This window comes from Myotis lucifugus, unplaced genomic scaffold (assembly GCF_000147115.1).
Source record: "Myotis lucifugus unplaced genomic scaffold, Myoluc2.0 scaffold_184, whole genome shotgun sequence".
NCBI classification, from domain to species: domain Eukaryota; kingdom Metazoa; phylum Chordata; class Mammalia; order Chiroptera; family Vespertilionidae; genus Myotis; species Myotis lucifugus.
Window position 1 is genome coordinate 891,931 of NW_005871232.1, and position 16,847 is coordinate 908,777.

A 16,847-nucleotide genomic window follows, 5' to 3' on the forward strand; every position below is an offset into this window, starting at 1 on the left:
TCGCTCACTTGCCTCAAGGCGTCTGCAGAGCTGGGTCGGAGCCTGGGCGTTTGTCTTTGTTAAAGGCAGGGCCCGAGCGGGAAGAGAAAACTGGGAAGGGAATAGGATCCCCGACGAGGCGGAGTCCAGCTCTAGGAAACGGAAACTTCTGGAAGGGATGACGGGGGACCCCCTACTCCCGCAGCCCCCCTCCCTGTCCCCGCGGGGGACTTAGGGGCCGCGAGGGGGAGGGGAGAGGGAACCTTTGCGGACCTCAGAGTCGTTTCGAGTTAAATTCGCTGCTGGGCCTTTGGACTTTGGTCTCCCTGAGTCCCCGTGCCACTAGGTTAACCTTTTAAAAATAATAATACTAATAAAATGACAGGCAGTTCAGTGTTATTTTTGTTGAAAGAGTGGCAGTGATACTCTTTACAGCTTTGTGCATCCTAAGCTGAAACTAAAGCAACACACAACATTGCAATGATGTGTGCCCATCTGTGCCATTATTTCCATTGGGTAAATTTAGATTAATTTTGGGGTCAAAATGTATATGTAGTTTAAATTTTGGTAGGTACTGCTGAATAGCTTTGTAGAGAAGTTTATACACTCCCCCTCCCCCCCCCCCCCTCACAATTGTATAGTGTTTGCCTTCTGTGCCCATGCCAACAGTGCTTCCCAAGGTCCCAATAAAGATAGGGGTGGTATTGCCAATCTAAGCAAAAAAGGCTAAATATCCACACATTAAATTTTAGTCCCCTTCGACTTCAAACATTCATTCATTCATTCAATAAATTTTATCAGACAACTGCTAAGAACCACAGGTTGTTCAGGCACTGTTGATAACAGCAATAAATTAAATATACAAAGGATCTATCCTTTATGGAGTTATTTTCTAGTGAGATTAAGATGAACAAAAAAAACCTATTATATATAAGATAGTTCTATGGCAAAAAAGCATAGAGAGGGTTGAAGTTCAATGTATTTTTCTGTTACAGATATGTGGGTAAGGGAAGATTTCACAGAAAGTGGCAATTGAGCAAATGAGTGGATGTGCAGTTAGGGAAGTGTGTGCCGGGCAGAGGAAACAGTAAGCAGGAAGGCCTGGCTGTAGGAGCATAGTTGGCTAGCCCGGATGATGTGGTCGGAGTGAAGAGAGCAGGGAAAAGTTCTAAGACATGAGATCAGAGAGGTTATGTGGATGGTGGTGGCCTGTAGGCTATTGTAATATTTATGTTAAGTGCAAAACCACATTTTAGAAAGGTACTGAATGGTGTCAGTAGAAAAATAAACCTAGAATTTCCTTCTTACTAAGGATGTAGAAAAATTTAATAAATCTCCAATGTTTGAAAATTTTCCAGTGCCTTGACCATGCTTTTTCTTCCTTGTTCCTATTTCTTTCCCTTCCTTTCTCTCAGCTGTATCTGGGCAGAGACAGTCTCTCCTTATTAAGGTTTGAATGAATAAGCAATCAATAGTAAAAATCAAAGGAAAAAACCTCCTGGTTATCTACTTATATGTTTTAGAAATTCAAGTTCAGACAGACAAAAGCCATCTGTAAAAATGTTAAAGGAAAATACATTTTCAGGATTGAGAAGAAACAAAGACCTGACTGTTGAATGGGTGTTGAACATGCTGAAATTACTAGATGGAATTTGAATATCAATCTTTTTTTTTTTCACAGACTGTTGGATTGGGTAGATTCTTAGGAAAAATCAATAGTGGTTTTTGTGTGTGTGTTTTTTTAAATTTCTTCTTATGAACATGTACAAAACAGCAACTAGAGAAAAAAGGAAATGAAAAGTGAAACCTAGCAACTGACCTAAGATCTGTTTGGGAAAATGAAACTTAAGTAATAGGTAAATACCCAAGTTTCAGAATAAACACTCATTTTCAATAACTCTTCCAGGAGATGGATGTATATCAGTTTTTTCACCGTGGTACTATTGACATAATTCTTTGTTGTAGGAAGCTGTCCGGGCATTGGAGGATGTTTACCCAGCATCTTTCTATATACCCACTAGATGTCAGTAAAACCCTGTAGTGGTGACAACCAACATTGTCTACAGAAGTTGGCCAGATTCAATTTCTTTTTGCCCTGAGGGGCAGAATTCTCCTCTTCCCTATTATCTTTCCCCAACCTGAGCTGAAAATCACTGCTACAAATAATGCCCTCATGGATATGCCTATTTCTTAAAAATTACTTTTCACAGTACAGCCTTCAAGAGATAGAAGGTGGAGTTAGATAGAAGAAATGTTGAATTCAGAGGAATCAGTGTTGGAATTCAGAAAGAGGCCTGCGCGAAAGGATGGAGATGAAGGGGAATGTCAAAAAAGGCATATTCCTTTGAGCATGGGACTCCAGTAGAGGTGTCTGTATCACATTTGGTCTGGCTGGGGACTCACACTGATGGTGGGTAATCTAAGCGGAGGCAGGATATAGCTAGAGGTTCTTAGTTCCAATGCAGTTTCACCTCTAGCAGCATCATGAGAACAGAGACATTGATGGCCAGGGCACCTATCACAGTAGTAAAGTAAATGATAGGTGCCCTAGCCTAGGTTCTTGCTAATTGCTACCTACACTATTGCAGGCTCCTGCTCCTGGGGGGTCACCCTGGTCACCCTAGAAACGCCAAGTTCTTTTCCTGTGTCTTGTCACTTCTCTGAAAATGTATTGTTCTTTTGTTAAGATGCTATATAAGCCCAAGATCTAACCACCTCTTTGAGTTACTCCTCACTGGGTACTCCCATGTATATGTAAGATGCACATGTTTATCAAGTTTTGTTTGTTTTTCTCTTCATATTCTGTCATTCTTAGTCTAAATTATGGAGCCCCAGTCAAGAACCCTAAGATGGGTCTAAAAGAAGAATTTTCCTTACATCACCATGGTATATTTGGTATCTAGCACTGAAAACTATTTGTTGATCAAATGAATGAATCATTTTACTCTATGTAAGTAAGTGCTTTATTTGCTACAAGCTTTATTTGCTACAAATTTACTTAACAAATTGTTATTTCTGTTACATAACATTCGCAGAGAAATGGGTAATGTCTCTTGCTTTCTCACACACGCAGGCATATATATTCAGCTTCACTCTTTTTTGAATACAAGTAGTATTTTATCAGGCTTGAGTGATTGTTCAAAAGTTACACGCTTCTGAAAGCAGCAAGCAGAGAAGATGATTAGTGCACCTTAACGTAAAATCAAATGAAATGTCAACGTGGTCCATATTTCAGCATCTAAGGAGCATGTCCCACCGAGTTCTCAGTCAGCAGCCAGCCTCAGGGCCCGCTCATAGTACTCCAGGGCTTTATTCATTTCTCCTTTCAATTTGTAGGTGAACCCAAGGATGCTCAAGCTTTCCATGTCTTCTGGGTTTCTTTGAAGTTTCCTTAAAACCACTTTCTCCAAAGAACTAATACTTTTATCTCTTACCCATGATGGCTTTTCTATTTTTATTGCTTTTAAATAATAGATAATTGCATCGGCTTCAGATTTCTTTTGAAATTCCTGAAATCGACCATAGCGGAAATAAATCTCTTGCATATTTTCTTCTTCAAGTGATTTCATGCAGAGCAGTTTTTGATAAGCATCTTCAGCTTTTCTGTTATTGCCTGCCTGTATGTACATATCTGCGAGGTGTATATAAACAATTCCAAATGTTGGCTTTTGTTCCAGAGCAAATTCAAAATGAGATATGGCTAATCTTGCTATTCTGTCAATATTTTCTCTATCCCGTCCTCTAGGCTGCCAGCCTGCAGTTTTGCTTATTTTATAGACTTGTGCTCTATAGCAAAGCCCTATCTGGTGATGCAGGAAGGCAGAGGAAGGTGTTGCCCGCAAAGCCATTTTTAAGAGCTGAAGAGCTTTATCTATAGAGTCTTTTCTTCGGTAAAACTTGGCCGCATATCGAAAGACATAGGTCTGCGAAGACGTGTTGGCCAGTGCTTCTTCAATGTACTTTTCTCCCTCAGCTTCTTGTCCTAGGTCCTGAAGTTTCACTGCGAGGAGAGCCTTAATATATGCATCTTCTGGATTTAGCCTGATGGCCCGTTTTAGGGGCTGCACACAAAATGCCTCATCAACGTGTGGTGTTTTGTTAAAGCCATCCAGGCGATAGACAGCAATCGCATACCCAGTGCTGAATTCAGGGTTTTCAGGGTCCACTTCCAGAGCCTTCTCAAAGCAGGCTTTAGCCCGTTCATAATTCTTTCCTCCACATTTCAGCAAGGCCCATCCTTCCTCACAGTCCATCTCAGGGCATTCCATTGTGTAGCAGGAGGGGCTGGCAAACTTCTTGCAAGTGTTCTCCACCTTGTCCAGGTATATCTGGGCGTCTGCCAGTCTGCCCATGTGGTAATACAGCCAGGCATAGTTGCCCCATGTAACCAGCTTCATCGCATCTGACTGGCCAGCGTGCTCTGCCTGCATTAAGTCTTCAGCTTCTTTCAAGCTCTCCAGGGCTTCCTTATTGTGGCCATTCAGGTGTTTCACATAGGCCAGTAGGTTGTGTATTCCCACATTGAATTTTGTGTCTAGGAACTCAATTTCATCAAAGACCCTGTTTTCTAAATCAGACAGTTCAGTGTCTTCAATGAGCAATTTCCATGTAAAGTGGCATCTCAACTGTGCCAGCCTAGCTTTGACCTGATCTTCATCAGCATTCATACTATGAAAATAAAAGCAGATTTTCTTTGTTAGGTGAGAAACAGCCAATGGAAAGAAGCCAAGTAAGACACTTCACATATATAGCTCAGCCTTGCAAAGGACATACCTGCCTTACATTTTTATTTTTTTTTTAGAGTTCCTCTACAGTTGGCCCTTTGAGTAACACAGGTTTGAACTGGCTGGGCCCAGTTTCACCTAGGTTTGTTTCCATATAGTCAGCCCTTCCTATCATGGGTTTCACGTACAGGCCCTATTTCCAAATATAGTCACATGGGGGGTTAGGGCTTCAAATATGAATTGGGGGGTTAGGGCACAATTCAGACCATAACAATTGTCAAATGATTTTGGACACATGTGCCAAGACCATTTAATGGGGAAAGATCAGTGTTTCAACGAATGTGTTGGGAAAACTGATTATCCACACGCAAAAGAACGAAATTGAACCCTTACTTTACAGCAAGCATGTCAAACTCGTAGCTGGTGGGCCACATGCCTCATTTATTTAAATGGCCCACCGGCTGCGAGTTTGACATGCTTGCTTTACAGCCTATACAAAAAAGAAAGAAGAAAAAGCAATTCAAAAGGGATCAAAGACCTAAATGTAAGACCTGAAACTATGAAAATCTTAGAAAAAAATAGGGAAAAAACTCCATGACATTGTATTTGGCAGTGATTTCTTGGATAGGATACCAAAAGCACAGGCAACAAAAGTAAAAATAGGTTTGCTGCACGTCATCAAAATTTAAAACTTTTGTGCATCAAGGAACATTACCAATACAGTGAAAAGAAAACTCACAGAATGGGAAAATATACTTGCAAATCATGTATCCAATAACAGATTAATATGCAGATTATATATACAAGACTTACAATTGAACAACAAAAACAAACAACTGATTAAAAAGAAGATATACAAATGGCTGATAAACACATGAAAAGATGTTCAATATCAATCATTAGTGAAATGAAATAAAAACCATAATAAGACACCACTTCACACCCAGTAGGATGACTATTATATTTTTAGAAATCCAGAAAATAACAAGTGTTGGTGAGGATGTGGAGAAATTAGAACCCTTGTGTATAGTGGGAATGGAAAATGGGGCAGCTGCTGTGGAAAATGGTGATGATTCCTCAAAAATTAAGCACACGATTACCATATGATTCAGCAATTTCACTTCTGGGCATATACTCAAAATAAGTGAAAACAAGAACTGGAACAGATATTTGAATGTTTGTATTCATAGCAGCGTTATTCACAATAGCCAAAAGTGGAAGCAAAGCAAATGTCCATCAAGGGATGAATGGATAAGCAAAATGTGATATATGCATACAATGGAATATTATTTAACCTTAAAAAGGAAAGACAGCCCTAGCCGGTTTGGCTCAGTGGATAGAGTATCGGCCTGTGGACTGAAGGGTCCCAAATTCGATCCCAGTCAAGGGCACATGCCTGGGTTGTGGGATCAATCCCCAGTGGGAGGCATGCAGGAGGCAGCTGGTCAATGATTCTCTCTCATCATTGATGTTTCTATCTCTCTCTCCCTCTCCCTTCCTCTCTGAAATCAATAAAAATATTTTTTTTTAAAAAGGAAAGACATTCTGATATATACTATAACATGGATGAATCTTGAAGACATTATGCTAATTGAAATAAGCTGGTCACAAAAGACCAGGTATTGTATGTTTTCATTTATAGGAAATATCCACAACAGGCAAATCAATAGAGACAGAAAGTAGATTAATAGTTGCCAGGGCCTGGGTCAAAGGATGAGTAGGGAGTGACTGCTTAATGACTATGAAGTTTCCCCCTCAGAGTGATGAAAAATTTCTCTCTCTCTCTCTCTCTCTGTATGTATGTGTGTGTGTGTCTGTATGTATGTGTGTGTGTCTGTGTGTGTGTGTGTGTGTGTGTGTGTGTGTGTATTAATTGATTAGGGAGAGGGAGAGAGATAGAAACATCAATGATGAGAGAATTTTACCCATTGGAGCACTGAGGGGAAATTCACAGATCAATATTGATTTATGCCTTCTTTTAATCTGCTGCTCTCCGGGATTGTTTGAATCTAGATTTCATTTGGACAATATAGAAATTCCCACATTAGGCCCTTTATTGAAAGAAGACAATACAGTGAACAGCAGCCAAGCCCCGGGGACAGGAGGCTAGCAAGGATCTGCAGAGCACCTGGCTTCCCCACAAGGGAGGTCATCTGCTGATCTTAAATCCAGTTGGATTGAAGGAGTTCAGCAGTGCTGACAGTGAGACCAGAAGCCTGCTGAGCAAGGCCTTGTCTTCTAGGCAATGAGCTGCTCCCACCACATCCCCCCAATATTTCCCTCCAGACATCTGAGAGACCTCAGGACCGCAGCTCACACAGCTGTGTGGGTCCTGCATTTCTTCCACAGCCAGGAGCCCGGTAAAAGCAATCTCTCTATCCAGACAAACTGTCCATTCCCTCCCTATGTCAGACAGAAGTGAGTTTGGTGGAAAATAGTTTCAGAGATTGGGATCATCTTCTCCCTGTGAAATTCTTTTCCTGTTTCCCTCCTTTTCTTTGGACTTTTTAACATGAGGTAAGTTTCCTCAGGGCGATGCTAACAAAAATGAAAATGCCTGAATAAATACAACAATTTATCTATGTGTGTGAATGTACACACACACACACACACACACACACACACACACACACTCAGTCCACAAGCAGATGCTCAAACAGAAGAGTGAGGAGACTTGACATCACTGAAACTAAGTCTGTCGAGATAATAATGATTAGCCTTTTCCCCAAAAACTTTAGGCAAACAGGCAGAGAAGCAGAGAAATCCATACCTCATGGTTGCTAAGAATTCAGGCAGCAGTTTGCAGTGTTCTGGTTAGCTGGATGGGCTCCACTGAGATCTGTCCAGCCTGTCTTGTAGATTCCAGGTAAATTTCAGCCCCAGGGCAGGGCTATATAAGGGAGGTAAACAGCTGACTAATAAGGTAAACTGTGGGCGTGTTGTTAAATAATAACTTGAAAACCACAGTGAAAACTGAAACTGGAAAGTGAAACTGATGCCTTCAGAGTTCCTGCCAGTGAAAATGAAACTAAAGCTGTAAGTGCTTCCTTTGCTTGGTTTTGAGAAGGGATTGAGGTGACGATGGTGAAGAACAGTTTCAGTGATGTGCCAATTCCTCTCTGAGTCTTTACCCTGCCTTATAGAAACCTGGGAGGCAGGAGATGCCAATTATATCAAGTCCACTGAATCTGGAGCCAAGGCCACCTATGACAATTTGGCTGTGTGAGCTTGTCCAGGACATTCCCCAGACCTGTGCCTGTTTGCTCATCTGGAAACAGAAATGGCTCATTTTATGGTACACACTTCTGCAAATCTCTAAAAATGGAGTTAAATGTATATGTATATATATATGTATATGTATATGTATATGTATATGTATATGTATGTCTATGTCTATATCCATATCTATATATCTATTTCAGAGAGGAAGGAGAGAGAGATATAAACATGAAAGTTGAGAGAGCATCATCTATCTACTGCACCCACCCTACTAGGGATGGTACCCACAACCCAGGTATGTGCCCTGACTGGGAATCAAACCATGACCTCCTGGTTCATAGGTTGATACTCAACCACTGAGTCACACCGGCTGGCCGGGATAAACTGGAGTCTTAACCCAACTTTGCTCCTATTTTCTGAGATCTTGTGTCTTATGAATTATTCTATGCCTTTGCATACCCTTCTGGAGAATGGTCAGTGACTATAAGAGGCCTGTAACATCTTCCTTATACACAGGAACAGGGAAAATGTATGTACTACGATCTTTTTTAAAAATATATATTTTATTGATTTTTTTACAGAGAGGAAGGGAGAGGGATAGAGAGCCAGAAACATCGATGAGAGAGTAACATCCATCAGCTGCCTTCTGCACACGCCCTACTGGGCATGTGCTCACAACCAAGGTACATGCCCTTGACCGGAATCAAACCTGGGACCCTTGAGTCCACAGGATGACACTCTATCCACTGAGCCAAACCAGTTAGGGCTGTACTACAATATCGAGACTCTAAACAAAACATGTTAATGCTGACCTGGCCTGTTTTTCTCAGTGGTTAGAGTGTCAGCCTGTAGACCCAAGTGTCATAGGTTCAATTCCCAGTTAATTACATGTACTTGGGTTGCAAGTTTGATTCCCTGCCCTGCAGCGTGTAGGAGGCAACCAATTAAGCTGTCTCCCTCATATCAGTCTCTCTCTCTCTCTCTCTCACTCTCTCTCTCTCTCTCTCTCTTTCCTCCTTCTCCTCCTCCTTCCCCCTTTCCAAAAATCAATGGGAAAAATATCCTTCAGTGAGGATTAATAACAACAAAAATATTGTTAATGCTGAATGGCAGTATTTTCTTATTTTTAATGCTCTCTATGATAATTACCCAATGTGTTCTTATTCACCAGACATGATTGTCACACCTATGCAAGAGCATTGTCCAGTCCCTTGGTGCCCATGGCATTCAGGCTTGGCCTACCCCACCTGGCCCATGTCATCTTCTGTACTTGTGCTGTGTGTGGAAAGAGGTGGAGAAAAATAGGGAGGCTGGGATTCTGGGTACAGATTAGTCTCCTTTTACTGGTGTCTGCCAAGCTCCCGTTTCTCCCGATTTTTCTTTGGAAATTTCTCCACTCTCCTGATACCTGGAGAAAAGTGGTGATTCCCTGGCAGATTTGCAAAGCAAACTTAAACCTAGCCACAGTTAATTTAACCATGGGGGGGGGTGTTTACTGAGAGGAGACAATTATATGGGCTTCACTGGAAAGCTGACACTGGGAAGTGTTGGACCTGTAACATATATATATTTGGGTACCATTGTCAGCCATGTTTTTCTATGTGGGCTGAAAAGAATAAAAGCAAAGCAAGCTTAGTCACAGAGAAGAATATCAGGTGATTGAGTCAAGAAAAATAGAGCATTTGAGATAAGAGATGGAAAGTTCTGATGGCATCTCTAACCCACAGCTTCACCATTAAGACCATGTGCTGTGTCTTATGAGGTTTCTAGGTGAGTTCTGAGTTGTATGAAATCCGATTACCAATAACTGGACCTGGGGTGAAATTGAAGGGTGTATCTAGTGCTGCAAAAACCCAGTAAACTGGTCAGGGATGGAATCAGATCTGCCTCATACTCTAAAGGAGAACTTAAGCCATTGTTGCTCATCATGGAGGTTGGTGGCTGGATTCTGGATGACTGCACAGTAAAGGAAGAATTGAGGGAGGCAGCTCCATTTTTAGTTAGCCTCCTATATACGGAAGAAATCTACTATAATCAAATATCCTATGTCATAAAGATGTAATATGCAAATGGTCATTACACCGTGAAGAATAATGACCGACCACGTAACAACCGGATCACGGATCAGCAGGAGGGTGGAGCAGCGAGCTACAAGTGAGCCTTGGAGAGCTATAGGAGTGGGCAGGGCAGCAAGCTATGAGGAGGGGGAAGGGGGAAGGAGGTGGGGCAGCGGGAAGAGAGCTACCAGAGGGCAGCAGCAAGCTACTGGCAAGCTACTGGCACACAGATTCATGCGCAGGGCTACTAGTATAATATAATATTCATCCACTCCTAATTAAGTGCCCAGGATACTATTACTTTGGGTTTCAGCTTGAAAGAAATAAACAATCCACCTGGTTCAAGAATGAAGGAAACAAGCCAAATACCAAGAGAATCTCTTAATCTCGGATCACTTGGGCAGGAAGTAAAAGCAAAGTGCTGTGTTTTGGCTTGGAGAGCCCTCTATTGCTCCAGCCTGGATACCCACATTCTGAGTCAAATTCTAAACTTAACTTTAACTATAGTTCATAGCACTTGAGTTTAAACATTAGCATCTACCTGGCACATAGAAGCATCCAAATAAGAGGTGATGATGATGATCATGATGATCATGATGATGTTGATGGTGATTTTAAGTCATCAAGTTAAAGTAATGCTTTCTTCTTTTAAAAAAAAAGCTACCCATACTTTGTCACTTAAAATAATAAACAGAAGGACAGCTGCAGGAATATTTTCCTCTTAGAAACACTTAGTTGGACACACTGCCAGATCTGAAAAGTTTCTGCTCAATCCCTCCTCCCTAGTTCATTTCTCATCTCAGTCCTCTTCAAATCTAACAGCTTCCACTGGGACACTGGGACTGAACAGAAAGGGTTTGTTTCTTGGTGAGCAGAGCCCAGTGAACCTCAACCAAGGGAATATTACTTGCAACAAGCAAGGAGAGCACTGGGGACATCTCCCAAAGCAGTGTCTCCCCGAATGGACAGGGGAATTACCTTTTCTGGGATTAGTTATGCATATTCATCAAAAAGGGGACAGGCCATTATAGGTAGAAGCTGGCTCATTCCAGCACAGGTGCAGTCTTGTGATCAGCCCTTCAAGGCACAGCCTTGTTCTGCTAGACTGCTCAACAAAGATTGTTAGTTTCACAACTCAGCACCCCTTTTACCTCGATTCTGCTTACCACATCCTGAACTAGTCAGAAAGATCTGCGCAAATAAAAAGTTCTGAATAAATAAGACAGGTTGCTCCATGTATTCTGATAAAAGTTCAGGCTTTAAGAAAGTAATAAATAAAGGCATTAGAAACTATCTCCTTTTGGTGAACAAGGTGTATTCGGAATTCTTGTGGAGAAAAGCAGTTGGGTTTGTAATTAGATAGAAGGCAAAGAGGCAGACAAAATGTTTCTTTTGTCTTTGCTATGAACTGGTGGTGGTCTTGGTTCCATGGCTCAGGCTGGTTAGGTACTCAGAATCGTGCCTCCCTGACATAACCACACCCATGAATGATGCAAGACAGACATGTATTAAAGAGAGAAATAGACAAGGAAGAGTGTGTGTGTGTGTGTGTGTGTGTGTGTGTGTGTGTGTATGTGAACAGTTAGAAAAGAAAACAAGAACTGCAGAAAAGGAAACTTTTAAAAAATGAAATTTCAGCATTGGGCTGATTCCATTCCCAGCAGTCTAGCTAGGATCCGCTCCCTGAATGACTAACCAGTAATGACCAGTAATGATAAGCCACTTCACCTCTATAAGCCTCACTTTCCATATCTGATAAATAACTGATTTGGAATAGCTTATTAGATCCCAACCCCCTACTGCACAGTAGAATTATCTAGGGAGGTTTTAAGAGTAATGCTAGCCCTAGCTGGTTTGGCTCAGTGGATAGAGCATCAACCTGCGGACTGAAGGGTCTCAGGTTTGATTCTGGTCAGGGGCACATGCTGGAGTTGCAGGCTCGATCCCCAATGGGGGGCATGCAGGAGGCAGCCAATCAATGATTCTCTCTCATCATTGATGTTTCCATCTCTCTCTCCCCTCTCTCCCTTCCTCTCTGAAATCAATTATATATATATATAAAGAGAGTAATGCTAACTAGGGCTCATCCCAAACCAATTGATTCTGGGAAGGGACCCCTAACTTTAATATTAACTTCAATATTAAATATAAATCCTCAGGTGATTTTGAAGTACATGAGGGCTGGAACTAGGGCCGTGATGATCCCTGGTGTCCATTGTGTGATTGAAATTCCCTGACATATTTTAGAAAAGGTACTGAACAGTTTATTTGGGGTGAAAAAATAAATCCAAATTTACTCCTCGCCAAGGATGTAGAAAAATTTAATAGAGCTCCAACGTTTGAAAAAATTTCTAGTGCCTTTATTATGTGTTTTTTTTCTTGTCCTACTTCTTTCCCTTCCTTTCTCTCATGTATCTGGTCCAAGAGATAATTTTTTGCTTATTAAAGTTTAAATGGATAACATGTAAGCAACCAATGATAAAATTTAAAAGAAAAAACCCCTCCTGGCTATCTACTTGTATTGTTTAGAAATTCAAATTCAAAGAGACAAAAACCCCATCAAAAATTTTAAAGGAAAATACATTTTCAGGATTGAGAAGAAAGACGCGGCTGTTGAGTGGATGTTGAACATGCTGAAATTACTAGATGGAATTTGAATATCAAACTTTTTTTTGCAGACTGTTGGTATGGATGGATCCTTGGGAAATCATTAGTATATTCTTTTTTAATTTCTTCCTATCAACATAAGAAAAAGGGAAGTAAAAAGTGAAATATGACAACTGATTAAAATCTGCATGGGAAACTGAAACTTAAGTAATCGGTATGACTCCTCAAGTTTCAGAATAAACACTTATTTTCAATGACACTTCCAGGAGATGGATGTAAACCAGAGTTCCTTGCCCTTGGTACCATTGACTTTTGGGTTGGATAATTCTGTTGTAGGAAGCTATTTCATGTATTGTAGGATATTTACCCAGCTTCACTGTGTATATCCACTTGATGTCAATAGCACCTTATAGTTGTGACAGTCAAAAGTGTTTTAGGCCCAAGCCGGTTTGGCTCAGTGGATAGGATGTCGGCCTGTGGACTGAAGGGTCCCAGGTTCGATTCTGGTCAAGGGCATGTACCTTGGTTGCGGGCACATCCCCAGTACGGGGTGTGCAGGAGGCAGCTGATCAATGTTTCTTTCTCATCGATGTTTCTAACTCTCTATCCCTCTCCCTTTCTCTCTGTAAAAATTCAATAAAAATATATTTTTTAAAAAAAGTGTTTTAGGCCTGGCCGGCATGGCTCAGTGGTTGAGTGTCTACCTATGAACCAGGAAGTCATGGTTCCATTCCTGGTCAGGGCACATGCCCGGGTTGCAGGCTCAATACCCATTATGGGGCTTGTAGAAGGCAGCCAATCAATGATTCACGCTCATCATTGATGTTTCTTTCTCTCTCCTCTCTTCTGCTCTGAAATCCATATAAATATATTGAAAAAAGTTAAAAAAAAATAGTGTCTTTAGCTTGGCCAGTGTGGCTCAGTGATTGAGCGTTGACTTATAAACCAGGAGGTCAGGGTTCAATTCCCAGTCAGGGCACATGCCTGTGTTGTGGGTTCAATCCCCAGAAGGGGGCATGCAGGAGGCAGTTGATCAATGATTCTTTCTCATCATTGATGTTTCTCTTTCCCTTCCTCTCTCTGAAACCAATAAAAAAAATATTATTTGAAAATGTCTTTAGATGTTGCCAAATGCAACTTGTTTTTGCCCCGAAAGGCAGAATCCTCCTCTTCCTTCTGATCTCCTCGACCCTAGTTAAAAATCACTTCTACAAATAATACTCTCATATACAGGGTAGCCCAACAAAATGTATACACATTTTGAATGATTATAAAGTCAGTGTTTATTAACATACAGTTCATTTTCAAAATTTAAAAGAATCTACAGAAATGAATAATTTTGTTTGTTAGTGTCTGTTTTCAAACTGATGACTGCTCTGGTCCAGGCACTGCTGATAACGCATGAAGCAATGGAATCATATGCATGAAGAATCATTTCATTTGGAATTTGGGGGCCCTCAATTTGTCAACAGTTACCAGTTTTGTACCATAAACTTTATCTTTTATGTATCCCCATAAAAAACATCTAGTGGCACTTTAGGATAAATTTTCTTTGTTCAAAGCTTTGTCTGGCTTCACCCATTATTTCAAATCAGTTAAACTTGAAAAGGAGTGAAAATTAAGTGGGTTATCAACTATTAAAGTGTGTACACATTTTAGGGGGCACCCTATATATACCCATTGTTTAGATTAGTTTTCACAGCACAGCCAGTAGGAGATAACAAATGGAGTTCAGGTAGGAGAGGAAAAGTTGAATAAAGATAAAGAGAAGTTGGGGATGTCAAGACAATACCAAGTCAATGCTAGCTTTCAAGGCTTTTAAGGACAGGATAACGGTCTTGCTGGGGGCCAATGTTGCAGGTTATATATTGAAACCCTTTGTGATTGGACACATTGAGAACTCCAGGCCCTTCAGGATATCAACCAGCACACTTGCCAGTGTTCTACGGGAGCAATAAGAAGTCATGGATGACCCGGCTCCTCTTCCAAGATGCCCTCCCGAATTGCTCTGCCGGCTTAGTAGAGAAGTACTGTTTGGAGAATAACGGGCCTTTTGAGATTTTGTTTGTTGTTGATAATGCTCTTCGACATCCCCCTTCGCTGGTGACCTTCATCCAATATCAAAGTGGTATTTCTCCCTTCAAACACCATTTCTTTGAGCCAACCAATGAATTAAGGAGTTATAGCAGTTTTTAAGGCCTACTAGTTCAGGAGGAGCTTTGCCCAAGCTATTGCTGCCACTGAGGAAGACACTGATACAATTCTGGAAGAACGAAAACATCTATGCCCACTTCAAGAGTTTTGCTTGGGCTTGGGATGAGGTCACCCAGGAGTATGATTGCCATCTGAAGAAGATACTCAAAAAGTTAATCTATGACTTCAGTGAATTTGCCTATGATGAAGAACTTGCAAAAATCAACAAGGCTATGTTTGAGATGGAAAACACTTGGATGAGAAGGACATTGAGGTGGTTCCTGAACAATTGACTGAGGGGTTGTTGGACCTGGAAGAGGAACACAGAGCTGATGAAGAAGCAAGAGTAAAGGAAACTGCAGGAGAAGAGAAGAAGAACCCCCTCCCGCCCCCCAGGAAATTTACAGTGGAGGGTTGAGCAGAAGCTTTTGCAAACTTCAACAAGTTCCTAAAAGAGTTTGAAAACATAGACCCCCCCCCCAAAATAAAAGGTTTATATTGCTACAGAGGAATGTTCATGGTGCATTATCAGCTTACAAGCAAATCTGTGGTGAAAAAAAAAGAAACAAACTAAGCAAACCTCCATGAGAACATATTTCTGAAAAGAATGCCATCTCCTCAAGAAGAGCCTCAGGCATTTTTGGGGGGAGGTATTCCAGAAGAAAGCATTGTTGTCATACGAGATGACAGCTACTTGCTTGCTATTGTCCCTGAAGACCTTCCAGTGGGACAAGATGTGAAGGAGGAAGACAGTGATATTGATGATCATGACTCTGTGTAGTCCTAGTCCAGTGGTCGGCAAACTGCGGCTCGCGAGCCACATTCGGCTCTTTGGCCCCTTGAGTGAGGCTCTTCCACAAAATACCTACTTCTGCGTATGGGCCACGAAGTTTCAATTGCACTGTACGTGCGCGCCCACACGTGGTATTTTGTGGAAGAGCCACACTCAAGGGGCCAAAGAGCTGCAGTTTGCCGACCACTGTCCTAGGCAAATGTGTGTCTTAGTTTTTAACAAAAGGTTTAAAAGGTAAAAAAAAAAATTTAATAATAGCAAAAGCTGATAGAATTAGGATATAAAGAACAAATATTTTTGTTTGAGTTTTAAGCAAAGTGCTATTATGAAAATTAAAAAGTTAAAAAAAGTAAAAGTTTATACAGTTAAATAAAACAGGTTGCAGTAAGCTAAGGTTAATCTATTATTGAAAAGATATTTTTTCAAATAGTCGTCTAAGTGTATGGTGTTTATAAAATCTACAGTATAATACAGTAATGCCCTAAGCCTTTACATTTGTTCACTACTCACAGACAACTTCCAGTCCTGCAAACTCCATTCATGCCAAAGGCCTTATACAGATGTACAATTATTTTAATCTTTTTCCCTGTATTTTTACTGCATCCTTTTCATATTTAGATATGTTTAGATACACAAATACTTACCACTGAGTTACAGTTGCTACAGTATTCAGTACAGAATCATGCTGTGCAGGTTTGTAGCCGAGGAGCAATGGGCTGTACCATATAGTGTAGGTGTGTGGTTGGCTATACCAGCTAGGTTTGTGTAGGTGCACTCTGACGTTTGCACAGTGATGAAACCCGCTCAACCATGCAGTTCTCAGAACTATCCCCATTGTTAATCAGCGTATGACTGACTTGTTTTACTGTCTGTCTCTCTCACTAGATTGTTAGTTGCCTGAGGTTTGGAGAAAATGTCTGCTTTGTTCATTGAGGAGAAGCAGCATATGCCACTCCAAAGTACGCCACCTTGGCATAAGGATTATTTTGAGCTGAAGCAACTGAGGAGACACAGATACAGGTATTCCTGCTTTTCGAAAGTTCACTTTATGCCATTTTGCTTTCAGGAAAGACATACATTAGCACCTGTTTCTGCTAATTGAAAGTTTCAAAGAGGGTTTTCGCTTTTATGAAAAGAGGCAACAACAACAACAAAAATTATGTACTTCGTTCGTTTCTTTTGCAGGGAGCCTTTATACAGGCAGTGCACTACCCCAGCCTCAAACCTCCTTCCCGGGAGGTACACTCAGCACCTCCGCATCTCAGCAGTGGCTTT

At 41.1% G+C, this 16,847-nt stretch overlaps 1 protein-coding gene across 1 annotated transcript; it reads right to left on the minus strand.

Moving 5' to 3' along the window:
* Window positions 1-2,918: 2,918 nt before the first annotated feature.
* LOC102423703 (interferon-induced protein with tetratricopeptide repeats 1-like) lies at window positions 2,919-7,620 on the minus strand. The gene is given in 3 exon segments (XM_006096616.3): window positions 2,919-3,245; window positions 3,247-4,647; window positions 7,474-7,620. Coding segments are annotated over 3 exon segments (1,434 nt in total). The 5' UTR covers window positions 7,479-7,620; the 3' UTR covers window positions 2,919-3,217.
* Between the last annotated feature and the right edge of the window lie 9,227 nt (window positions 7,621-16,847).